Source organism: Ictidomys tridecemlineatus, chromosome 3 (genome assembly GCF_052094955.1).
Source record: "Ictidomys tridecemlineatus isolate mIctTri1 chromosome 3, mIctTri1.hap1, whole genome shotgun sequence".
Classification (NCBI taxonomy): Eukaryota; Metazoa; Chordata; class Mammalia; order Rodentia; family Sciuridae; genus Ictidomys; species Ictidomys tridecemlineatus.
This window is the reverse complement of record NC_135479.1, coordinates 81,052,908-81,078,691: the sequence shown is the minus strand read 5'-3', so window position 1 is coordinate 81,078,691 and position 25,784 is coordinate 81,052,908. Positions and strand designations below refer to the sequence as shown.

The following is a 25,784-nucleotide window of genomic DNA, read 5'->3' as shown; positions in this document are numbered from 1 at the left end:
TGCTGTGCAGTGTACAAAAGCCCTCTGAGTCCCGAACACCGGAGAAGGTTTATTTTTAATGGCAGTCAGGTAGCTTTCATATTGGACAGAAATTAATGCTGTAACTGGGACCAACCTTTCAGCTAGATCCAGTGGTTCTCAAACCACAGGGGACATTTGGCAACATCTCTAGACATTTTTGGTCGTCGTAAGTTGGGGGAAAGAGAAACATGTTATGCCGGGTTTCTGTTCTCGTGACTAAAAGGCTCAGGGGTCACTCCAGTTGAACTGGGCTAACTGGGCTGCACAAAGTAACCACACTCTTGAAAAATACCTTTTTCTTTGGGGTCGCTGTGACGGCTCCTCTGACCTTAAGGGTCCACAGAAAGAGAGAGAGTGAGAGCACACGCTGACCCCTTTTATTGAGGAGAAGCTATTCAAATGAGGCAAGGGGTCAGGTTTCAGGGGGCTGAGTCTATCTTCATGATGTCCACTGTCAGCAGGTTGACTGACACCTGGGTAGGCCACACTCAAGGGTACAGAAAGAGAAGGGGACACACCCAAGGCACTTCCATGGCAGAGTCTATCCTAAACAGGGCAAGGGGTTATATTACAAAGGAATAGGTGAGCGTAGCTTCATCCATGGGGCTATAGCAGGATACACCCATGCACCAGACACCGCCCACATTTCTGTGACTGAGCGCCTCAGCACCCAGCCAGGGAGTGTGACTCAGTCACGTGTAAGGCTGGTCTCCCACAGTGTTACTGGCATCTCGTGGTTAGAGGGCATGCACAGGATGGCACCCACAGTGGACATGAGGGTGAAAACCTAGTGCAAGAGGATTGTGGCACAGCTGGGTCATTCAAAAATGGAACTCTGGGCTGGGAATGTAGCTTAGCAGCAGGACTTGTGCTTAAGATGTGCAAGGCCCTCAGTTCCATTCTCAGCAGGAACAAATGAATGAATAAGAGCATAACTCCATGGTCAGATGGTTTTGGTGTGCACAGGCTCCTCTATCCTCCGTCCCCCGGCTGGACAGTCGTGTTTTGCTGCACGGCCTGAAGTCTGATGTTGAAGTGCGGCAGCGTCTTAGTGGGGCCTAGCTTAGTGCCCAGCACAGAGTAGGTGCTCAGTTTTATCTGGAAAAGCTCCTCAAAGGAGGTAACAAATGCAGGAGCCCTGAACAAAGGAGGAGGCAAGGGAGCCTGGGTATGGGGGAAAAAATAGTCTGTGCCTAGGAAGGAAGGGGAGCAGAGGTCATGTTTACAGGGGGAAGATCTGACTGCCAAGCCTCGGTGTGGGATCAAGGGCAGGGGATAAGCCAGAGGCCACTCATTAGCCATCACACCAGAACTGGCTTTGGGGAGGCACCATGCTGAGAAAAGGCTGGGTGGGCTTAGAGGGGACTCCTGGAGATCAGGAGAATCCAGTGAGGCTGATGCCTTGGCCAGCAGTGCAGAGGGGGCCTGGGGTCAGCAGAGGCCACGGAACCACAGGTGGCAGAGAGCAGCAGAGGGGCTAGGTTGTTGGATTTTTTTTTTTAATGATTTTATTTATTTATTTAATTTATTTATATTTTATTCTATTTCTCTGCAGTACTGAGGATCTAACCCTGGGCCTTGAGCATGCTAGGCAAGTACCTTATCACTGAGCTACACCCCAAGCCCAACAGCAGGGCCTTCTTGGCTGTGGGTTTGTAAAAACAATAGGGAGCAGAAAAGTAAGACTGCCGGAGGGGGGTGGAGAGGATGAAGCCGGGCAGTGGAAGGCAGGCGGTCGCTTATGACCTGTTGACCATTTTGTTCCATTTTGTTTGTATTCTGCCATGGAATAGAGAGTATGTATGTGTTCACATACCTGCATACATACACAGGAACAAGAGAGGACTGTGTGTGTGTGTGTGTGTGTGTGTGTGTGTGTGTGTGTGTGTGTTGTTAGAGGTGGCAATATTGATTCTGAGCTTCCTAACAGCCAAGGGGCGACAATGTATCTTCAGGACACACATGGCTTTTCATGATACTTTAAGCAAAAGAATCTCTCTTGTTGTCCTCAAACAGGGGACACAAAAACCTCCCCAGGATGCTAGCAATGAGTGATAAGCAGGACTTGTGATCCCTCCTCACCCCACCCCCACCCCCAGCTCCATTGCAGTCCTATAGGAACTAGAGCCCATCTGGGCCTGTGCCAGTGGTGCATACCTATAATTCTAGGAGGAATCTCAATTCAAGGCCAGCATCAGCAATTTAAGGAGGTTCTAATTTAGTGAGATCCTGACTCAAAAAATAGACCGGGCTGGGGATGTGGCTCAGTGGTAAAGCACCCCTGGATTCAATCCCCATTACCAAAACACAAGCAAAACAAAAAACCTCATTAAAACCCAGCCCAAGAAGAGTGATCCTATTGTGGTACTGAGGGCTTGGTCAGCCATAATTAGAAGGTCTAAATAATGAAAGTCTCTGGTTTATTCCTCCTGGTGAGAAGAGGAAGGAACAACCTGGTTGTGTTTGAACATTTTCCTCTGGTGCTGATAAGTGCTACTTGGCCCACGGTCCCTAAGGGCACTGAAGGAAAGGGTGGAGAGGGGGCCATGTTTAGATCCAGTGGGTATGGCCTCCCACATTAGCCACCTGGGAATCTAAGTGACCTGCTCTGACAAGCGTGCAGGCTCAGTGCCCCTGCTGCCCACCAGGGCAGGGCCGTGCTCTCCTGTGCTTTCACATGTGAGCATTTGGGCCTGGCTGGTGATGGAGCTGATAGGTAGGACAGGGACTCCTGGCCTGTGTGCCAGTGATGTCACAGCCCAGGACAAGCTGTGCTCTGGATGGACAGGGCCTGCAGGGCTCTCAGTGAGAGTCATCTTCCTTAGCCGGCACCCCTGCAGTGATCGACATCAAGCTGGACAAACCCCAGGAGCCCCCGGCCAGCGAGGGCGGCTGTTCCTGCTAATGCGGAGCCTGACCTCGGCTTCCTCCGACACTACTCGCTTGTTGTGTTGCTTCCTATTGGTTAGCTTCCTATGGGGGTGGGGAATGAGTTCATCAAGATGGGAGGACTTTTCTTTTCTCTCTGTCTCTAGGAGTAGGGTGGGATGGGGAGGGAGGCTGGGCATCAGGGATCACATCACTCTTAACAGCTGTTACTCAAACGACTATTTTTTGGTTTGGTTGTAATATATTGTACTTTATTAAGATTGCCAAAAACTGTTAAAATTAAAAAAAAAAATTTAAATCATGTGTATACAACTTTTTGCCAGATAAAAATGTAGTCATTTTTATTTGAAAGATGTGCTTTTTGTTTTTGTATATTTGTAAACTTATAGAAAACCTTTTCCACACACCTCCTCCTTCCTGTTCTCTTTGAACTGTCCAACACCTCTGCCTTCCTCCCCTCTCCAGCCCAGTAAATTAAAACGATTAACTGAGTAACTAATTAGGCTCCAGTCATGGGCTATTCAGCCCAGACCAACCAGGCCCCACATGGTTAAATCAAACATTGGTTGAACCAAACAGCCTCCCAAGAGGCTTGGGCCTTCTGTGGGCAGCGAGGGGCATGAGCAGGGCCCTGAGCTGAAAAGAAAGGCTGTAGACCATAGGGAGGCCAGGCAGCACCCCCCAGGAACTGCTTCTGCCTTCCCTTTTCCTACCCTCAAAAGCCTCAAGGGGGCAAAGGGCACAGGCAACCTTGTGTGTTCTGTGCCCACTCAGTGACCAGTAAAGCAAGAGGCCATCGGAAGGACGGGGTGCTGTTGGCAACTGTGGGCTGAGATGGTGTGGTTTATAGACCGGGGCACCCTGTATAGTTCTGGAATATTCTAACCAGCCTGTCAACCAGCATGCAAAGCTGGGTTGACTTAGAAACTCAGTGTGTGACTCCGGGTGGCGTACCACCCTGGAGCCCTCCTCCCAACAGTCAGGGAGGCTGATAGGGCCTGTACCGAATGCCAATGGTCCATCTGTGATTGGGTGAGGAAGGGGATTGGTAGAACCACCTTGAGAGAGACATGTTCTCAGACCCTCAGTTGCAGTTGCTAATACAGCTGAGTGTTGTTCTTAAAAAAAAAAAAAAAAAGCCAATTTCTTCATGTTTTCACCCCACTGGCATGGTACAGTTGAAATCTTTGTGCACGTACCTTTGTGGATATTGTGGCTGCACTGTGGGCACCTGAGGGTAGGATCAAGGTAAAGACTCCAGAAGGCTGCCTAGGGCACTGGGACCTGCCCCCAGAGAGCCATTCTCACCGTTCTGACTCATTCCTGAGAATAGCTTAGACCTGAGAACCTGTAAAGTCTTGGAAGAAAACTTTCTCTTTGTAACTCACTCGGCTGGCACTCCAAATTGACCCAGACTTACCACTGCCCCCCGCCCGGCCTGCACGATGCCAGGTATTGGGCGGTGGTGACTCAGAATAACCCCTCTCTCACCCAGCTGGCATTGGCTCCCTCCAGTCTGCTGATAGACATGTCCTAGATGGGCTAAATGACCTTCTGAGGTGTACAGGGTGAATTCCTCCAAAGGCAGAACTCCAACAAGGTTGTTTTGGAATTTTGGAATTTCTCAGAAACTAATCCAAAATGGCAGCCAACAGGTGTCAGGGCTGATTTTTATGCAGTGGGTCTGCCACACACCATCAGCCTAAGAGCTGATCTCAAGAGAGGAATCTTATCTTCAGGTGAAGAGGAAGCAGGATCCCAGTGGGCACCTCTTCTGGAGGGCAAGGACCAATGTATGAGTGTAACTCAAATGTCACGTGTTTAGTTTTTATATGTGTGTACATAATTATATATATAGATAGACTTGTGTATACACCTTCCACAGACACATCCTCACACAGAGATACATGTGATCAATGTATATTCTTGTCTTTCCTGCTCTCAAGTTGGAACTTGCATTGTGATAAAAGTTTTGGAAATTCAAAAGTACTGCGACGTGTTGAAATAAGAAATATTCAATATTGTCAAATAATCTGTGATTGTCTTGCCATCAATAAATATAATGCATAGATGTGTTAAAACTACAGGCAAAAATAGCCCAAGGGAATATCTCCACCACCTCTCTATGTACTTACATTTAGGGGGCACGTGCCTGCATGGGCCAGGGTTTCCCTACTTCCCTGCCATGGGCATACCCCCAAGTGGTGCTTGTTGGAAGAGTGCTTTCAAACTTGTGAGAATCTATGGGAGTCTACATTACAGCATCTGGCCTGGCTGGCAGTGAGGACAGTCACTTTGGGCCTCTGGGACAGCTCCGTTGACAGGGATTTGCACTGGGTCTTGGTGAATGAATGTATGGTGGGTTTTAATTTTCTTGGCATTGAAGGGTAGCTTTACTTAAAACATCCTATAAAACAAAGTAGATACTCAGTTCTCTTCTCATGTGCACACAATCCAAGGCACCATGATGTTTCCCATCCTGACACAGAGGAGCAGATGGCATAGAGAATGGCAGATACCATTTGGATTGACATGACCTCAGGGAGTCCTGCTTTTCCTAGACTGCACACAACAACGTCCTCTCTTGAGTTCAGGCTTCTCCCTGAGCCTGTGGCCTCTGAAGGTAAGGGCAATTGTCCCTTCTCATCTTCCCACCCCAGTGGTGCCTTGCCATTCCATGACCCAGTCATTCTCAACCTGATGCCACCCTGCTCTCCCTAGGGTCTATAATGGTAACCAGACCTCTTTCACAGAAATGGGTTGGCTCCTTGGCTGTCATCTTGAGTCAGTGCCATTACTATCCATTTGCTTGAGGGAGGATCTTGTCTCAGAATTAAGGTTTAATAATAAATGGCCAAGTCCTCTTGAAGATGTCATGAACTTGCTTTGAAATCCACCGTGAGACTCCACATCTTTGCTGAATCAACACTGGTTAGCAGAGGATAAAGCCTAAGGTTCCTTTTAGGACATGATCTCAGTTTAGTCATTCAGTTCCTCTCCCCAAAGCCTAGATCTGACCTGGCATTTGGGCAGGAGCCTCTTCTTTTAGCCCACTTTCTCTTTAGGGGACTCAAAGAAAAGCTGTCAGTAAAGTGCCTATTCCACACCAAAACAAGGCATCAGAAAAGTCAAGATCAAAAAAAGCAAATGGCTTATTTACAAAGGCACATATGTACCAGCAGGAAGGCGGGACATCAGTATCTCGAGCTCTGTGTGCAGTTGTGTGGTCCCAGATTAAAATCTGCTTGGTGGCTAGAGGCCTTCTGCCATCACTATCCCCCCTATGTTTCTATCACCATACTGCAGTGTTCCCAGGTCCAAGGAAAGCAATGGATAGGTCAGTTCTAGTGTCTCAGGAAACAGAAACAAGAATTCAAAGTGGTAGCCAAGTGCAGACACATCTGGGGTGCAGCGTCTCTGTTATCCAGTGGCTAACCAGTGCTGGGAGCCCCTATCTTCAAGTACCAGATATGACAAAGGAATGCCACTGCTGACTTTGGTGTCCTACAGATAGAGCAGCCTCATTCCTTCACAGATGAAAGCAGGTAAGGATGTCAGGACCAGAGACCAGGTCACTGAGGACTGCAAATAGTCAGAGCCATGTGAGGGGCAGCTGAACAGATGTATGTGTGTGCACTGACCAGAATGTTGTGTGCTAGTTTCCAAACTACCTCTCCCCAAAGAATGTGAGGCACCGTCACCTTGCCACAGCAGCATAAGGCAGAGATCCCATAACCCTTCCTGTTCTGCAGGCGGGAGAATAAGACCAAGAGGGTGACTTGATCACCCAGCAAGTCAGGAGTGATCTGAACCAAGGTGTTGCCATTCTTCATCCATCGCCAACCTGTGTGTGTCCCTCAGGCCATCTCTGCTTTGTGGTTAGGATGTAAGATTCTTCCCAGTGTATCTCAGTGAGATAGGAGAGAATACAGATATTATTTGGGGTCCCCAAGTCTACTTAGATCATCTGGGGTGACCACAGACATCAGGGCACCCTTTGAATTTCTGCTTGACATCAACTGTTTTGGTATTCCCGAGTCTTGAGACCTCAGTGTGCAGCCTCCCTGGACTCCAGACCTTCCCATCAGGGTATGGTTTATCAACAAAACCTGGCAATGGGGCTTTGGCTGTTTCCTTCATGAGGTGGGAAATCTCCATAGCGTCGAAGGCCAGCCTGCATCTTGTGGTGTGTGTTGACTCCCCAGCTCACTTTCCCCTCTCCCCTCCCTTTAAAGCGATCTGCTGTGAGGAGCACAGAGGGTGGCCTTTCCATCTGTTACGGGCTCAGAAGGCATAGCGGCCGTATTGACTTTACATTAAACTGTGTAAAATGTGGAAAAGACTCAGCATGTTGGTCAAACAATAAACTGTCCTAATTCTCAACACAAACCTCTTGTCTAATGTTTCTAAGAGGGGGCAGTCACACATGGGGGGAGGGTTCAAAAAGAGATCCTCAACTGCACGCTCCCAAAAGCCCTCTTCTGTCCTGGTGTCTTTCTCCTGCTCACCTGGGCTTTATGCCAACTCTGAAGGGGTAGGGTGGGACACTGGGAAGATTACATCCACACAATCCCCACAATCTTGTCTGCCTAAAGGCAGATGGAAAGGGAAGTTCCAGGCAGAGCCGAGACTCAGGTGTGACTTTTTTCATCAGTCAGCTCTCTAACTGCCTGGGTTAGGGGTTATTGGGGGTGGGAGGGTGGGTGTAGGGAATGGAGCTCCTACCCTGACTTCCAGAGAACCATTCAGAGACAAGAACTTAAGGGTGATGATTCAACCCGCTAAATAGCATTCCTAACTCACCCTACACCAGCCAGGCGACAATCCTGCAAGGCCCCTCAAGTCTGTCATCTCCAGACAAAAATGTGCCCTAAAAACCCATTTAGTTCTGGGACCAATTCCAAAGAATTAAAAGCAAAAATGAGGCACAGAATCGCCATAGCCTGAGAATGCTGGAAATCTCTTCAAGTCCAGCTTCACCAGAGCCTTTCCCTTTAAAGGTTCTAAAGGTCTGGAACATCCTCCAATCTCTCAAGGAAGCCATCTCTCTTTAGAATAGATGTGCCTCCCCACTAAGCCTTCCTTTTTCTGGTTTCCAGTTTTGAAGTGTTGGGTGGAACGGTGCAGGGAGGTCAAGGGGCAGAGGCTGACCACCAATGAGGCTTGCGTGGGCCAGAGGAAAGCTATTCCATGACAAGCAGTCCTCCCAGGGTGACGGCGTTCAGGGCAACGTGACTTCACACAGCAAAGGGAGTGAGCGCTCTCCCTGGGTATGGCATTGCCACTCACAGCTGCCCAGCTATCCCTGCCTTTGCCATGCTTAGGAAGCTCTGCTGGGATTCCCTCAACATGAATGTGATGACAGAGCTGTGGTGAATGTCCTGCCTGAGTGCACAGCGTGGCATCCAGGGATGCTCAGAGAGGTCACCATATGCTACACTCAGATATTTTTAGAAAGCTCAAACAATGTTCAAGTCAACAGAACCTAGCCAAGTGCATCACTCTTGGCAGACCATATAGGCACTGAGAAGAAGTGGCAGGCCCCAGGGGTGCTCTAGCTTTTGTTGATCAGGAGCTAGGGCCCACAGTAATGGTGAAAGAGAAGCCTCCAAGGCCTGGCTTGAATGAAGACCCTGAATAAAGAACTGCAGCCAGTGGCAAGACCCCTCTAGTCTGTGGGTGTGCTCCATAACCACTGAAGATTCACTCCAGAAGCGGGCCTGTTTACCAATGGAGTGCCCAGGGCTTGCTCACAGCAACTGCCCTCCTTGCAGTTTTCCCTCAGCTGGGCACAGGAGGGCACCTGCATCAGGTGCCCACATACAAGGCGGCTCGGACACCTCCAGTTCCTAAGGTGTTTCGAGCCTTACAGTCAGTCTGTCCCTGTAACCTGACAGTACTTTCTACTCTGGTCACATCTGCCTCCCATCTTGTAAAAAAAAAAAAAAAAAAAAAGGGCCTGCTTTGGTTGGATGGCTTCAGAGGATACCACCTGAGAACGCTCTGGCCTTCCACCCAAGCCCTTCCCAGCTGGATATGGTGCCATGCCTGCATATTCCAACTATTCAGGAGGCTGAAGCAGAAGGACCACAAGTTGAAGGCCTGCCTAGGCAGCTTAGTAAGACCCTGTCCATGTGAGGTAAGGACAGGAGAGTTGGCACCTGTGCACCCTGCGATCGCTGGGCTCAGGTAACTTGGAGTTAGGCCTGAACCCCACACATGCTTCCATCTGTTGTCACTGTTTTACTTTGAGCTGGACAGGTTGATTTATTTATCAAGGAATGTATTACTCACTTAAAAAAGCAATAAAAACCCAAATGTTTAAGAAGACACTTAAACATCAAAACACAAAAACATCACTTTGAAAAGGCAATCTTTTTTTAAAGCATGAACGAATATGCACTTCAAAAATCTACAGAAAACTTTTCACTTGTATTTGTTCCACAACATTCTAGCTAAGAGTACAAAACAGGAATAACCTGAGCAGCACATGAACAAAGCCCAGGAACCCTCGGCCATCAAGAAAGCAGAGCAGTGTTTAAGTCTTCCTGTAATCTCTAGTATGACCACTAGAACACGTGAGACCCTTGGCATTTACAGATTTGGCATCTACGACTCTATCCTCTGGGAAAAACTGATGAGATTTTAAAACCAAAATGCTGAGGCTGGAGTATGACAAGTCACTGAGCTGACAGAGAACATACCCACTGCCTACTCAGCCTTGCAGTCTTCATGTGGGGCAACGACCACAACTGCATCTGCAAAGCTGGGAACTCACAGAGGACTAGACAGTGTGCAGTCCATGAATGTCAGAGGTGACTGGAAATCAGCTAGTTTCATACACAGGCAGGTCTGTTTCCAACAAAAGGAACCAAAGCATAGAGGCAGAGGATAAGAGTTTTCAGATAACCAGAGTCTCATGATAATGTCCTCTCTATGTGAACTGTGATGTCACATAGACCTCAATCCTAAATCAAGAACACACTAAAGGGAAGTTACACACACCTTAACAGAAGGAAGATGAGCCAAACAGAGGTGACTCCTTTGAACGGGAGAAATACGGGAGAACTAAATTTAAACAAAAAAATCTAAGCTGGTGCCAACAGTAATTTGTTTCCAAAATAAAGAAATGTTTCTAGCCACATCTTGTGCCCCTTCTTTATCAACGCCAGACTACCCTTTCTCCAAAACTGCCAGTCACCCGCAGACAACCATGGCTGTGCTTCAGATATATGCTCAGGCGATTTTCGCCAGCCATTTCTCCAAGTCCTGGATGTCAGCAGAGCCAGTGTCTCCTCTTCCGCCCTTGGCACTGCACTCAAGGAACTCCACTTTGAGGGGCAACTGTGAGAATTCAAACTCTTTGCCTTTCTTTCCCAGCTGAACAGGGACGGTGCTGGAATTATCCAGTGTGCTGGGGGCAGCGGAACGCGTAACTCGTAAAGTGTTGCTGTAGGAGGAGAAGAAAACAAGTCAGCAACAAAACTTTACACAGCAATTAAATCACACTTCTAAATATGTCAGCACTCATTTAAGACTAGAATAATCATGAACCTGTAAATTATGCTATTCAGGTTACTAAACAATCCTTTGCATTTGCAAGATGGAGCTCCAATTTCTCACCTAGGTGACACCAGGTCAGTAGTGGACCCAGGTCATAGCAACTTTCTCTCAGCCAAGGCCCTCTTCTGTTAGAATCTCCTGATGCCATTTTAAATTATAGTTTAAAATTCATGCTATAAGTGTTATAAAAACTTAATTTATGAAAGCTAAGCACGGGTAGACAGGGTATTTATTTTACCTTGAGTCTATTTGGATATGGACTTATAAATCCACAAACTCTAGACTCTTATATCTAATTTGACAAAATTAACTGCTCTCCGATCTCTTCATTTGCAAAAACCTTCTCCACTAAGTCACCTTACTGCCATCTACTGGCCCTGACAAAACAGCGCATGAGCAATACATTTGCTAACTCCTCCCTTTCTGCTCCCAGAAGCAGAGGAATGCTTGCCAGACCAACTAACTTTCCTACAAGGGAAAACATTTCTTGGTTCTATAAGGTTGCTTAAAAGTTAATGAAGACCAAAGGCAAAACTAAATAATACGTTGTTTAAGAACAAAAACAGAATAAAAATAGTTCAAAAAACAGATAAATTATTAAGAACATGAAGAGACATCCTACAGAATGGGAGAGAATCTGCCACCTGCTCCTCAGGACATATAAAGAACTCAAAAAACTTAACTCTAAAAAAAAAAAAGAAAGAAAGAAAACCCCAATTAAATAAATGGGAAAGACTAAACATACATTGGTCAAAAGAAGAAATTACAGTTGGCCAACAAATATATGAAAAAGTGTTTAACATCTCTAGCAATCAGGAAAATGCAAAACAAAACTACATTAAGATTTCATTTCACTCCAGTCAGAATGGCAATTATCAAGAATTCAAATAATAATAAGTGTTGGCAAGGGATGTGGGGGAAAGGTACACTCATACTTTGCTGGTGGAACTGCAAATTGGTGCAACCACTCTGGAAAGCAGTATGGAGATTTCTCAAAAAACTAGTAAGAGTGGAATTACCAGACGACCCAGCTATCCCACGCCTCAGTATATATACAAAAGATCTAAAATCAGCATATTCTAGTGACGCAGCCACATCAATGTTTAGCAGCACAATTAACAATACCCAAGCTCTGTCCAACCTTCAACAGATGAATGGATAAAGAAATGTGGTACATATACACAATGGAGTATGACTCAGCCATAAACAAGAATAAAATCATGGCATTTGCTGATAAATGCATGGAACTGGACACCATAATGCTAAGTGAAACAAGCCACATTCAGAAAGCCAAATATTTTTTCTGATATGTGGAAATTAGTCCAAAATAGGAAGGGAAAAGAGAAAGAATGGAAAAGGGAAAAAAGGAGGGGAGTCTGTCAAAAAAGGAGGAAGACCAACAGGCTAAATGAATGGAACTAAGGGGGAAGGAAAAGAGTCGGATAAGAGAAAAAGAGAGGAATCAATCTAACCTAACTTTCCTATGTTCATACAGGAATACACCTCAGTGAATCTCATATCATCTATATCCACAAGACACTAACCAAAAAGAAAAAAAGATCTAAAAGTAAATAGCACACAGATCAGTAGAGCAGAGAAAAAGGAACAGGGAGACGGAGGACAGGAGAAATACTGAGGACTGAATTTGAGCAAATTATATCCCATGCTTTTTAAATTATGTCAACATGAATCCTACTGTTATATATAGCCCAAAAAAGAAACAATAAAAAATGTAAAAAACTGCTACAAAAAAACTTAGGATATCATTTACCTTCTGAGGGAAAGCTTTTGGGGAGGAACACACAGCCAGCTAGGCCTTTTAGGCTTAGTGGTGAGTACACAGTATCCATCTTATAATCTTCAAATTTAATATATGCACCTTATATACTCTTATATGTATACTATGTTATAACAATTTTTAAGAAAAAAAGAGCAAAACATTATGTGTAACCAGCTTTTGCTACAGGGTTATAAAAAACAACCCTTGTAATTCAAAACTTTAAATTCCTTCAAAACTGATAGGGCCTAATTCTCAAAAATAAAAAATTAAATTAAAATTAGGTTTCTAATTTAACTAATGTTAACCGTTACGACTTTTCAACATTTTACTTCACTGTTTATAACAGAGTGTTTAGTTCTGTACTGTTTTCCTCTAACCCTACTGTAAAAAGCAAAAAACCAAAGAAAAACCTGTTTTAAATATGGGTAAACTTGGGACTGCACTGTCAAAAAAAAGTGGGGGGGGGGCAAAAAGAATCCTGAAACACAAATAATATTATAATAGCTTTTGTTCTCCCAAAATGATTCCCCACAAATGCAACACAATCTTAGAAACCAAACTATCTAACTGTTCCCATGTCCCTAGCCTAAGGAAAGTACTGTTTATGGCCTCAAGAGAGAGAGCACTGAGACAGACACACAATTTCAGAAGGGTAGGATCCACAGAGAGCAGCACAGGTCAGGCCAGCAAGAGCCATAAATTAAACATTTGGGGCTTTGTGAGCCGTGTTTGGTCTCTGTTGTGTATTTTTCTTTTTTTAAACTGCCCTTTAAAAATGTCAAACTACTCAGCTTGCAGGCCCTGGGCAGAAGTCTGCCACTCCTGAAGCTGACTAAATTCTGAGTACGCCTGATCTGATGAGGAAAAACTGTATAAATTGTATAAATTCAACTTTGAGAACATTTTTCCCCATCATGATCTACTTCTTTATTCATTTAACAAGCATCAAATGGTGCATGTAGCTTTTAAGCAGGGTAAATAATATTGTCAAGTAGCATGAAAACAATACAAGAAGCTACAAAATGCTACCCTTGATTTTTATATTCCTCATTCTGTCAACAATAATTTCCAGTGGCTTTAAAACTGTTTTCCTTCTTTTTTTCCTGATCCTTGGTTTTTGCCTGCTTTTATCTTATTATTTTTTTACATGCACCTTTAAACACAGTTTTACATGCATTACTGTGTGGTGAACAAACACTTCCACTTTCTGAAATAACACTGATCTCAACTGGTGTGTACAATTTTTTAGTTTCTAAGATCTTTCATATCAATTATGAGTCAGTAGCGGTGGTAAAACAAATTGAGCAAATGGTTTCAATAAATCTTCTCTACATGAAATTGAAAAAGCCAAAATACATTCTACTGTCATGTACAGCTAAAAAGAACAAAATTTTAAAATTAAAAAAAAAACTTAAAAATAACCTAAAAATATCCCATTAATGCTTTTAACAATTCCTTTGGTGATTCTAAAAATTATTTAGTAAGTATATCTCACACTAATATTCAGACAATAATTGTGATCATCACTGATAACCAGACAAAAGAAATATGAACATGCTATTTTAAGCCTATATGTGAATGTGTTTAACCAACAGGCTTTATTCATACTTACAGTTCTTTCTCAAGCTGTTGCTGAATTAATTTTGCTGATTTTGCCATTGCAATATCTGTAAAGTAAAAACACTGTTGTAGATTAAACCAGCTAATTCTTTCTCTATCAAAGTAAACATTAGATTTGCACATATGGATTTCCCAAAGTAATGCTTACAAACATGTTATGTTGATGACCCTAACATGGACTTAAGTTTTCCATACCTTACAGAGCTTTCAATTCAATACGTATGAGTCCAGTCAGTTTAACATAAAAAGAAAAAAAAAAAAAAAACCTTACCAGTTCTCTGACTCAACCAAGAACTTTCACTCCAATAGACAAAACCCTACTTGTCACTTAAAAATAAACTCAGCATGCTTTCAGCTGATACTAATGATGTGAAAGCATCCTTCACACTACAGGGATGCTTGGTATGACCACAAACCCCAAATAAACATTAACTGCCCTCTACATGCTAAGTAAGAGAAATCAAAAGAAGTCAGGTAATGATGCTAATAAATATCTCTCTCGTTAAGTATCATAATCTAACCACTTCTGAGAAACGCTTTAAGTTCTTCACAGAACTTTAAGAAATAGATCAGTGAAAGGACAACTAGTTTATCTTATTTTATTGGTAACAGAACTGAAGGGCAGTTTAACTGGGCTTTTAATGGTTTTTAATGGTTACCAGTTTAAAGGAAAATCTTGTAAACTCCCATTGATAAAATTTGCTGAATGATAAACTTATTTGGAAGGAGAGACTCCAACCTCTCCCTCCAAAATAGTGCAACTGACATGACACATCGAAATCTGACAAACTTAATTTGGTAAAGTAAAATAATTTATAATCTTAAAAAAAACCCAAAAACCTACATCCCCCCAAAATAGGTAACAATTCCTCTGTTGTGGACCCTTAGGAAAGCCTGGTAAGAAAATGAGTGAAAAGATGGGAGTAGAAATAAATTTTAAGTTTTAACCTCAGAAAACCTGAAGCGCAATCACCATTTGACCCAGTTATCCCATTCCTCGGTTTATACCCAAAGGACTTACTGTAGCATACTGTAATGACATGGCCACATCAATGTTCACAGCAGCTCAATTCACAATAGTTAAGCTATGAAACCAACCTAGGTACCCATCAACAGATGAATGGATAAAGAAAATGTGGTATATATACACAATGGAATATTACTCAGCCATAAAGAATGAAATTATGGCATTCCCAGCAAATGGATAGAATCAGGGGCTATCATGCCAAGTAAAATAAGCCAATCCCCCAAAATCCAAAGGCTGAATGTTCTCTTGACATTCGGATGCTGACTCACGATGGGGGGAGGGGAATGGGAAAGACAGTAGAATGAATCAGATATAACTTTCCTATGTTCATATATGAATACACAATCCGTGTAACTCTACATCATGTACAACCATAAGAATTGGAAATTATACTCCATGTATTTATGTCAAAATATACTCTACTGTCATGTATAACTAAAAAAACCCAAATTTTCAAAATTAAAAAAAAAAAAAAAAAATCCTTCCACTTGTAGTTCACGACAACTGTCTCCAAACCTCAATAATGATAACTGTGGACAATTGAACTAATTCTTAGTAGTGATCTCAGAAAAATCTCAATTATTATGATAGAAAACACAATGGCACCTTGCTTGTTGCAGGCTATCAAGAATGATGGTGTGTTCTTCAGACTCATACTATCAATGAGGACTTGATACAGAAACTCGGCCACATCCTTCACCTCTCGCTGGAATGCTGCGCTGTCCACAACAAACACAACAGCCCTAGAGGGAAAAAAAAAGAAAAACTCGCACATGAGTCTGCAGCAGTGCACCATGATCCTGAAAATTCTAGCCTTAATTTCTTCAGATTAGTGAATCACACACTAGAGAAACATATGCAGGTCTGTGTAGAGTTAATCACACGACACTAATCTTCATTTAACATAAACTATAGCACTGAATGATACTGTGGGTCAATGCCTGAAGCTGAGCAGAGACTGAGGAATGATGTCCACCCCCAGAGACCAAGAAATCATGCAGAACTCAATGATAAATGCCAGGAGAGAACTATGCCCATGGTGTAACTAGAACAAAGAGGTGATCATTTCAATAAGACAAGGTCAAAGTCAAGGAGGATGGAGTAGTTGAGCTGAATTTTAACTAGATAAAATGTCCAGAACATAGTATATTGAAGGCACAAACAAGGGAAACACATACATTAAAGAAGTCAAGGCAAGCTGGTACATAGGGAGATGGAGAACGACACACGACCAGGTCACAGAGCAAAGGGTATGACACATCAACCTATGAAGTTTATATTTTTCTGTCTTGCACAGACTACTGGTACCTAAATGACAGAAATCGTAGAAGGCAACTGAACTAGAAGAGCATGACCAGGGAGGGCCTGACTTAAGGCAGCAGCAGTGAGAATCTTCATGTGCCACAAACAAAGCTATATCAGAGTTAAAGCACAGTAGCCCAGGGAAACTATAGACGATGGGCTTTAGGGACAATGGTCTAAATGCCCAGTGGGGCCGGAGACGTGCAATGGCTGACACGCACTGGGGAGCTGGAACCAAACCTGCTGCACGAAGCCTACAACTTAAAAGAAGTCTACTAGAGGCCCAGGGTTGGAAAATAATTCCAAAAGAAATTGAAAAACCAGGTCTCCAGGTATGGAGTGTGAATTTACACTCTCCCCAGGTGCAAGATTCCTAAGTAGAAAGATTTACATAAAACCTGGGCCATATTCTAAACCTCTCTGGTCCCAACAGATAGAAATATGTACTCCTTCTCGAATGAGGCTTTTATATACTAAAGTATATCAATCACAACAACAATAATGCATCCCCTTGAAGGGTTCTGGATCAAATATTACAAACCACAGAAGAAAATAAATAGTCATGCCAGAGAAAAACAAACACCCCCAAATTAGAGATAATGAAGCAATCTACAAAACACATGGTTAAAATTATTTAAGTGCACAATACTAGGAATCATAAGAAGAAGAAACAGGCGATTTTGGGGAAAAAAAATGTAAAGACCATACATAGTAAATGAAATTTAAAACCCAATGAAAAAGTTAAACAGAGATTATTCTTAGCTAAAACAAAATGCGGTAAACTAGAAAACAAATATGAGAGTATCACACAATAAGCAAAGTAGAAAAATTTAGAAGAAACAAGAAGGGCAGAAATACTAAGGTTCAATTGTGTCAACTGAGTTACAAGATGTGAGAACTGAGAATGGAGAAACAGCACTAGCCTGAAGAGATTATGAGAATTTCTAAGAACTAAAGACAGATATGAATCTCTGGTCTGGAACAGCACATTTAAATTCCAAACATGACAAAGCTAATCCACCCCTTGACAGAAGGCAGACCAGACAGATTTCCTAGAAAAATAACAATGAGACTGCAGCAGCAGACACAGAAGTCAGCAGTCATGCCTTCCATGTCACCATGGAAACAACTACCACCCAGGACTTTATACTCAGCTAAAATCACCATTCTAGTACCCAATAAAGATAGCTTCAAATGAACAAAAGATGAGAAATTTTACTACTCACTCACTCTCTGGAAATATTTCTAAAACATACACTGAGGAAAAACAGATCTTAAAAGGAAAGAGCAGAATGCCAGAATTTGGCGAAAGAAATCATAAGAATCCAGGTATGTCTCAATAATCATTGAATATAAGGGCAAAAATCAGCAATCATTGGAGGTGAAAAAGAATGATATGAGGAAGAGCAGAGTTAAAGCATTTGAGCTTTAGGAAAAAGGAACTAGTATTATTGATTTTATGAGATGTTGTGCAATGTTTAAAAGGAGGGACAAGGGGCTGGTGTTGTGGCTCGCCTAGCATGCATGAGGCACTGGGTTTGATCCTCAGCACCACATAAATGTAAAATAAAGATATTGTGTTCACCTAAAACTAAAAAATAAATATTAAAAAGGAAGGGGGGGGGCAAGTGGAGAACCACAAAGAGTAGAAATAACATATTTCACAAATAAAGGGGAAAAACAGAAATTAAGGAAATTTGACTTGTAATAAAAGTCACATAATAATCTTTAATATGCATTTATTATGATTAAGATTTCTTTGAACTCAGTTTTATCTTCTTTTTCTTTTTTCATGGGGACTGAATCCAGGAGCACTTAACCACTAAGCCACATCTCCAGCCCTTTTTTATTTTTATTTTGAGATGGGGTCTCACTGACTTGCTTGGGGCTTCTCTGAGTTGCTGAGGTTGGCTTTGAACTTGCGATCCTCCTGCCTCAGTTGAGATTACAGGTGTGCATCACTACCCCATATTTGTTCTATTTACCTATAATACTTGAGTCACAGAGTAATTATACTGCAAATTATAAAATATTTATAACTGACAACATAAAAACAAAAAAATTCAGTGGTAAATTAATACCCAATTCTAGATCTGTCTAAATTGTCTGAAAAATTTAAAAAAATCACATTCTCTTCTGAAACAAACTGCTCATCATCACCATCTTGTGGGTAAGGAAACAATTTCAAAATCTAAGTCCACATGTGTTCAATAAAAAGGAAAGAACCAACTAACTCATTCCTCAAACCTAAGATGCCATCAATTCAAAGAAACATTTCAGGAACCACTAAGAGGAGAAAATACTGCCAGTTAAACTATCACACCTGGGATAATTGCAACTGTAAGATGCCTTTGAAATTCAGAGACATTAAAATGTCTTCAAATCATTGAAATGTGTCAGACTAATTTCCCTCTCCAGTTCCTATCAATGTTAGATGTACACATGAAGAGAACACTTGCAAAAGCAGCATAAGAATTTTAGTAAAGAATTTAAGGGTTAATAACATGAGGGCAGACACTGAAAGAATTATGAAAATATTGTTCTTGAAATAAAGTTACACATAATGTTGGAGTTTAATAATTTCTGGGACCCAACAGAGCTTTAAAATTTTTTCCTAAATATTAATAATCCTGTATTATGTCACTGAATTCATCTTCAGAGTATATTTTAATAATAATGAGGGAACACTTCCCAAACACTCTGAGAAATATTCTTTAAGCATTATCCCATACAATCTTCACAATCCTAGCAAAGGTGGGCTTGCAACCCAGAAGTGGCTCACTCCAAGCTCCATGTTCTTTCTACTGCAGGACAGTGTGCTGCCTCCAGAATCCCATCAGAGCAAAACACCAGCCCCACATGTGCAGACTGGATACACAGTACCAACTTCAACAAGCCCACTTCATTTCTTTCTACTTACCTGGCTGAAGACTTAAACCGCTCCAAGAACTGAAGCCTTAAGCTCTCATGTCCAGGGAGGTCAATCAAGGTCAAGCTGTTGCCCTGAGGATGGCAGCAATAATATTGGATTAATGTTTCCATCCAGATCCATGTGCACATCAGGATCAAATTAAAGGCATAATACTGGAGTCTAGTTAATTAATTAATACAACAAGTGTTACTCTAATAAATAAATCAAACAAATTTTCATGGAACATTTTCAAATAAAACACCAGCCCAGGGTTGGGGAATGTAGTTCACTGGCAGACTGCTTACTTAGCATGCATGAAGCCCCGGGTTGAATCCCCACACCAACCTCCCCCTACAAAAATAAAACACTGGTCAAAGTTCTGGGGATATAATAGTGAACAAAGATGTGGTTCCCGGTCTAACATTAAGCATGATGTAAAATTACATATAAAGTAACAATTTTGATAAATGTTCTTAGGTTTCGTAAGAAACCTGACCGAGGGAGTCGGGAATGTGTGGTCTATCTGATGTTTAGGAGATACCAGTGTGAATAAAAGCAAAAACATGTTAACAACTGTAATAAATATTCACAAGCTTATAATGCAAAAAAGAACTTAGAATTTATAGCATATGTTGCCATTACTGGGATCCTTAATCATTATAACAAAGCATACTTTCATAGTTTCCACCCCTTAATTCTTAAATATGTGCTTACCAGATACCCATTTATTTGTTTCAAATCTGTCGAATTTTTTGCCAATTTTTGAACCCCTATTTACCAAGCACATTATGCACTAATACTAAATCCTATTCACCATTCCAGGACTTCATCCTTGACCTTATGATCAATGTAGATGTGTCTGTGCTCAGTGACAAAACTCTTAAGAGTTGGCTTTAGTACAAGTATCAGACTCATCAATCATTTCTCGCATGTTTACCTCCAACCATGATCACAGTTCAATAGAAGGGAATCAGTATCATGTACAGATCTGACATAATTCCAGCTGGATTCATTATGATCTTTCAGAAAGACAAATAAAAATACGTACTAGCCTTTTCAAAATATTGGTAAGAGTCTAGTGAACCCAGATTAGGACCTACTGCTCCATTTAAAAAATAGCACTGAACCACACAGCATTAGCAATTCAGAAGATTCATGACTAGGTACATTACTACCTAGAGAAAACTAAATCTAAACGTAAGGGAGTGGGAGCAGTGTTTGTGAAAAAAGGGAGGAATGTTCTATATTCTCAACAAAAATATAAGCCACATGTAATCTTAAATTTTCTAGTAAATATTTAAAAAAGTAAAATTTGTTATAATAAGTTATATTATCCAGTATATCAAAAATATTATTAATATGTACTAAGGAACCAAGACATTATTAATGATAGCTTACATTCCTTTTTTCACACTGGTTCTTCAAAGTCTGGTAAGTACTTGACACTTATATGACCCCTCTATTTGGACTGGTCAAATTTCAGTGCTGTACAGTCACGCAGGGTCAGTAGCTACTGCACTGAGAGATACAGGTCTAACACACCCTCAAATAGCCCACTTTAAAAAATTCAGTACAGGACCCTAAAAATTAATGATCTCCTAAACCTGAAATTTCAAAATCCAAATCTTTGGAAATTTAAAAAGGTTTTGGTCAGAAAAACTGCCATCATTCAAATAAACAAAAATATCTCTAGATATTTAAATGGAGTCCCTGTACCTTTGCCTACAGTGTTTAACTCTAGAGGCACCACAAAGGGGAAGTGGCACAAGGGAAAAGGGAAAAGAGCCCTAAGATCACAATTCTAAGTCACTATCCTTCTGTCCTTCCACTCTTCCAGTCAGTCACTTAGTCCTCATTCCACTCACTCACTAAAACTCATTAAGTATCATAACTGGCTTGCTTGTCACTATTTACATTCTAGAAAAGTCTTTCTTATGATTCTTTATGGGTATTTTTGAAAGTGTTCATATATACTTTTCAAGATATCCATTGCAACAGTTTGTAAAGGCAAAAGATTCTAACCACAAACAAAACTAAATATTAGCAGTACTTTGATTACATCAAAATTTAATTATATGGTACAGCCAGAGTAGAATACTATGCAGTTCATAAGTCAACAAGATAGTACTATGTGTTTAAATGTAGGAGAAAAATGTTAAGTTCTATCAGTCATACTGTTAAATAAAAAAATATGGACAAAAAAGTGTGTTAAGAAAAAATATAATAAAGGGATATATAGATACAGCTGTATATGCATTGAACACTTAGAAGCTTACACACAAAAATAACAGCAGTTATTACTTCCAACAACAAGACTAGCTTGTGGGATTAGAAAAGGAAAAATTACTTTTCAATTTTTTTGTTCCGTGTACATGTATTACCTCTTCAAAACATAAAAGAAAAAGACTTAATGTCCATTTTTTTTAATATTTATTTTTTAGTTTTAGGTGGACACAATATCTTTATTTTACATTTATGTGGTTCTGAGGATAGAACCCAGTGCCTCATGCATGCTAGGTGAGCACTCTACCACTGAGCCACAAACCCAGCCCTAATGTCCATTCTTAAATAGGTAAATTTGGAAAAAAGACAAAAAAAAATTAAGAATAAAATGAATTATAACATTACTGTACATAAGTGACTACAAAGGAGAGGTAGAAATGACTACATTGGCCAACAGATTATAAAAGGCAGAATTTGTCACATAATATATTTTTATATTCCTTATAAAAATAAACTTCAAATGGTATCTACATCCTCAGACTAATTCATTCCAGTCAGGTTGTCAGACTCTTTAACACTGCAGTCACATCTTACCCTGTTATTGTTGACTCTGTATACAGCAGAGCTGTCAGTAATAGAAGTCTGAGTGTCTCTGTAATGGCCTGTTAACAACTGTAAAAAATAAGATGGGAGAGATCAGAATGAACATATTAACAATAACAGCAAATCTAATGAGTAATAATAATGTTCTACCCTGCCCAGGTTAAAGATCAAATAAAATGAATGTTGCTTGCAACAGCTAAAAAAGATCTTAATTTTTTTTAACCTGTAGAAAAATTGCAAACTTCCTCCCCCTCTCTTTAATAAGAGAAAAAAAAATATTTTCAAACCATAGTTAGTGGCCAAATTTACTTCCCTTTTGTAAACATTTTTAACTATCATAAATAATTTGAAATTATATTTCCTTAGTGGAAGGAAAACTACTTCTACTGTCCAAAGGAATAAAAAGCAGAAAATCTGTCCTATTCTCATAGTAAAACACATACTCAGTTAAAAATACCAAAAACAGCAGGGTATGTTGGTGCACACTCATAATCCCAGGAAATCAGGAAGCTGAGGCAAGAGGATCAAAAATTGGAGGCCAGCCTTTGCAATTTAGCAAAGCTCTATACAACTTAGTGAGACCCTGTCTCAAAATAATAAAAAAACATAAAAATAAAAATGCTGTATACATTAAAAATAACTATTAGTGAAAAGAAACCTAATTAGCATAAACTATTAAAGAAGAATCATCCTTTAAAAAAATAACTTTGACAAAGCTGGGCTGGTCACTTGGAAATGGTCAGGCTAGGAGTATTTACACTACAGAAATCAGCAAAGGCCACAATTTAGAGCTTTGTTTACTGTTTCATAGGCTGTTTAGACTTAAGAAAGTGATAAAGAAAGGTTAAAATTAAAACCATGTTGTCTAGAGCCATTACAGTGGTTAGCACAAGACACTGAGAAAGTGTTCCTTTAGTATTATCTGATTCATCAAAGTTGTTCATGTCATCGATGAATAAGTAAAGTTTGACATACATTTTCATGGTTTCATTTTCCTCTTGTGAACACAAAAATAACAACTAATATTCACGTCATGTGTCAGATTTAATGACAATAAATTTATAGAGGAAAGAATCAGCAGACTGGGATGTAACTGCATTTGTCAAGTTATGGTACAAATATAACCACAGTTTGGCTACTGGGGCAAATCTTCCAAAATCCAAAAAATTCCCCCCAAAATTGAAATATTAAAAAAAAAAAAAAATCTTTTACAGGCTCTCTGAAAGGTTTGTTACATGATAAATTATAACTTTAAGTAGGTCAGGTTTATATGTCTTTAACGGCATCCTTAGCCATTTAACACTTATTAAAAAATCTTGTGATAAAAATTAAATATCAGCATCTGGTAAGGAGAAAAAAAGAAACAGGAATGGCTATAAAATTTTAGTTCATAGGATTTTCAAGTCTTTTTGTTTTCATAAAGTCTAGAATTCACTCCAAATTTGGCAGGATAAGTTTCTTTTGCCAAATAAAACATAAAATCACAGGAATACAGGGATGCCATAATATTAAGTTTAACAAAGATATAAATCAAAGCACTTACCCTGACAAACAGCAATGTCTTCCCGGAATCACAAAGACCAACAAGGAGAACAGCTCTCTGACTGCTCTTTCTGCTCCAGATAAACTTCCAGAGCACTGTGGAACAGAGGGGAAAGTAATAATAAAACAAAGATATCTATGATAACCTGTGATTTATTTTGTTATTAGCACTATTTACGGTGGTTACTTAGGCACTCGCTGAATGCCAGCCACTATCAACTGTCAACTCTCTGTGTCTACACCTCTTCCCTGAGCGTGGATATCTCAAGGGGTATCTTATGACTTTTGTATTCCCAGAGCCCAGCTCGCAAACATAGGATGTCCACGCTCGTCTTCAGACCCCGTGGATCCCGGCGGTAAGTGATGGAAAGGGAGGGACCGCGCGCCCAGGCTTAATAGGAGTGGAGTTAGGGAAACGCGTGTCCCAAGCACCAGGACGTCATTCCCGGGGTCGCCCGGGATCCCCCTTTAACGCAGGGCTGCGTCAGACAAGAGGGTTGGGTGACAGACATTTTGAATCTCATATCTAAACTCCACTAAAACGCCCTCTCGGCTCCGGGGCCTGCCGAAGCAGAGCGGAGGCGGGGACCCCGGCCACCCTGCACCCACCATAATCACCCGCCGCCTCCTTACCCAGCGTCAGCAGAACTACGAGGAGCGACACCAGTACTGACAACAACGTTGGGTCCCTCTGCTGCAGCTCCTGCCTCAAGGAGTCTAGGTAGGGCTGGAAGGTGCCCCCGGCACCGCCGGTGTCTCCCATCCGCCGGGAATCCGCGGAAGCCATGGATGAGGCTCGTGCTCTCCGGTGCCGCAAAAGCGACGTGGCCCTATGCTCTGCGCAGGCGCGAGCAGCAGAGCTTCACGGGAGTGGTAGTTCCCGCTTTCGGGCCTGTGGGATGCCCGTGTGCCTGATGGGAGTTGTAGTTCGCTCATACACCCAGCTCCTCTACGAAGGCCGGAACCCTCATTCTTCGCCGCCTAAATGACTGTGGAAAGTACAATGAAATGAATGGCTCTCGAAATTTCCACTTAGAACTTCTAGTCGGTCTCTACGAGAGGTGAGGCTTGTGAGGAACTCAGGCATCCTATATTGAAGCGACTTAGAATGTGGCAAGCGATAGGACAGAAGGATGTACACTGGGAGATGGGACTAAAGGCAAGCATCTGAAGGATGAGTGAGCCGCTGCGGGCCCTTAAAAGGGGCAAGAAAGCTCCGTAAAGAAGAAAAGAAGTAGGAGCCGATGGCATGTGCAGGAATGTTAATTCTTAAGTAATTTAGTCCTCTACACTGTACACCTAGGCGTGGGACTCAAATGACTGCACTAAGGGAAGCAGCCAGGAAAATCAATGCTAGATAAGTCTAGGAAGGCATTCAGCGGTGCTCAGGAACTTAGAGTTTAGTCTCGATGCAATAAGAAGTTGCAGTTGAGGGTGACATAGTTAACTGTAGATCTATGGATCCCAAGTAACCACTATATACTGCATGTTCAAACAAAGTAGGATTCACTGAATAAAAACAGACAATGGGGACTCTGGATCAAGAAAGGATGTTTAAAATGTGAGGGTTAAGAAAGTAAATAAATCATTTTATTATAAATTACCATCATCAATTACAAATATCAGATCTTGCCACATTCTAATTCTTTCTTATGGTCCTAACTCCTGCTCCATATCTACTTTCCAACACAAACATTCCTTCCTAGCTTTACCTCTGTCACTCTTGCTAAAATGGCTAATCTAACCAACTTTTACGAATTTTGTAATTGATGATTCAGCATCAATTGCCAACCAGGTCAAACTAATGCTCAAAATTGTATTTCCTGCCATGGTCAGTTTTTCAAGGTTTTGCCTAAATCATATTGTTAACCATCCAAAGATCTTAACATCTTTCTTTCACTTCCTGCCTGATCAAAAATGCATCCTTGGGCTGGGGATGTGGCTCAAGCGGTAGCGCGCTCGCCTGGCATGCGTGTGGCCCGGGTTCGATCCTCAGCACCACATACCAACAAAGATGTTGTGTCCGCCGAGAACTAAAAAATAAATATTAAAAAATTCTCTCTCTCTCTCTCTCTCTCTCTCTCTCTCTCTTAAAAAAAAAATTTTTAAAAATGCATCCTCTTAGCTACTCCCTGCAATACTACTAATGAGGAGAGAACTCCATACATACACACTTTGCTCCTTTATAATAACCATTGGTTCTTCTTCAGAAAAATCCATGAGTGAGTATTACCCAAAGAGGGATTGCTAGGTCTTATGGTAGTTCTCTTTTGAATTCTTTAATTTTCTTTCTTTGTATCATT

The 25,784-nt window shown here is 41.4% G+C and overlaps 2 protein-coding genes across 3 annotated transcripts in view; one reads left to right on the top strand and one right to left on the bottom strand.

Annotated features, from left to right (window-relative positions):
* The window catches only part of Rab6b (RAB6B, member RAS oncogene family), a 74,379-nt gene extending 54,982 nt beyond the window's left edge, over positions 1-19,397 (top strand). The window contains exon 8 of one of the 2 annotated variants that reach the window (XM_078043338.1): positions 19,013-19,397. Coding sequence is in view for 1 of the 2 variants with exons in the window: in XM_013359380.4 (XP_013214834.2) it covers positions 2,862-2,926 (65 nt within the window). In the remaining variant the exon portion in view is untranslated. Of the gene's footprint in view, positions 1-2,861; positions 7,300-19,012 lie in introns of those variants that run through there. The other variant, XM_013359380.4, reaches the window with a different exon arrangement.
* Positions 9,267-24,291, bottom strand: Srprb (SRP receptor subunit beta). The gene is made up of 7 exons (XM_005327028.4): positions 24,115-24,291; positions 23,483-23,577; positions 21,931-22,008; positions 19,123-19,205; positions 15,507-15,643; positions 13,866-13,920; positions 9,267-10,360 (listed from the first exon to the last, which is right to left on the bottom strand). Exons 1-7 carry the CDS (start codon positions 24,266-24,268, stop codon positions 10,147-10,149), a joined length of 816 nt encoding a protein of 271 aa, XP_005327085.1. The 5' UTR covers positions 24,269-24,291; the 3' UTR covers positions 9,267-10,146.
* Positions 24,292-25,784: the final 1,493 nt, after the last annotated feature.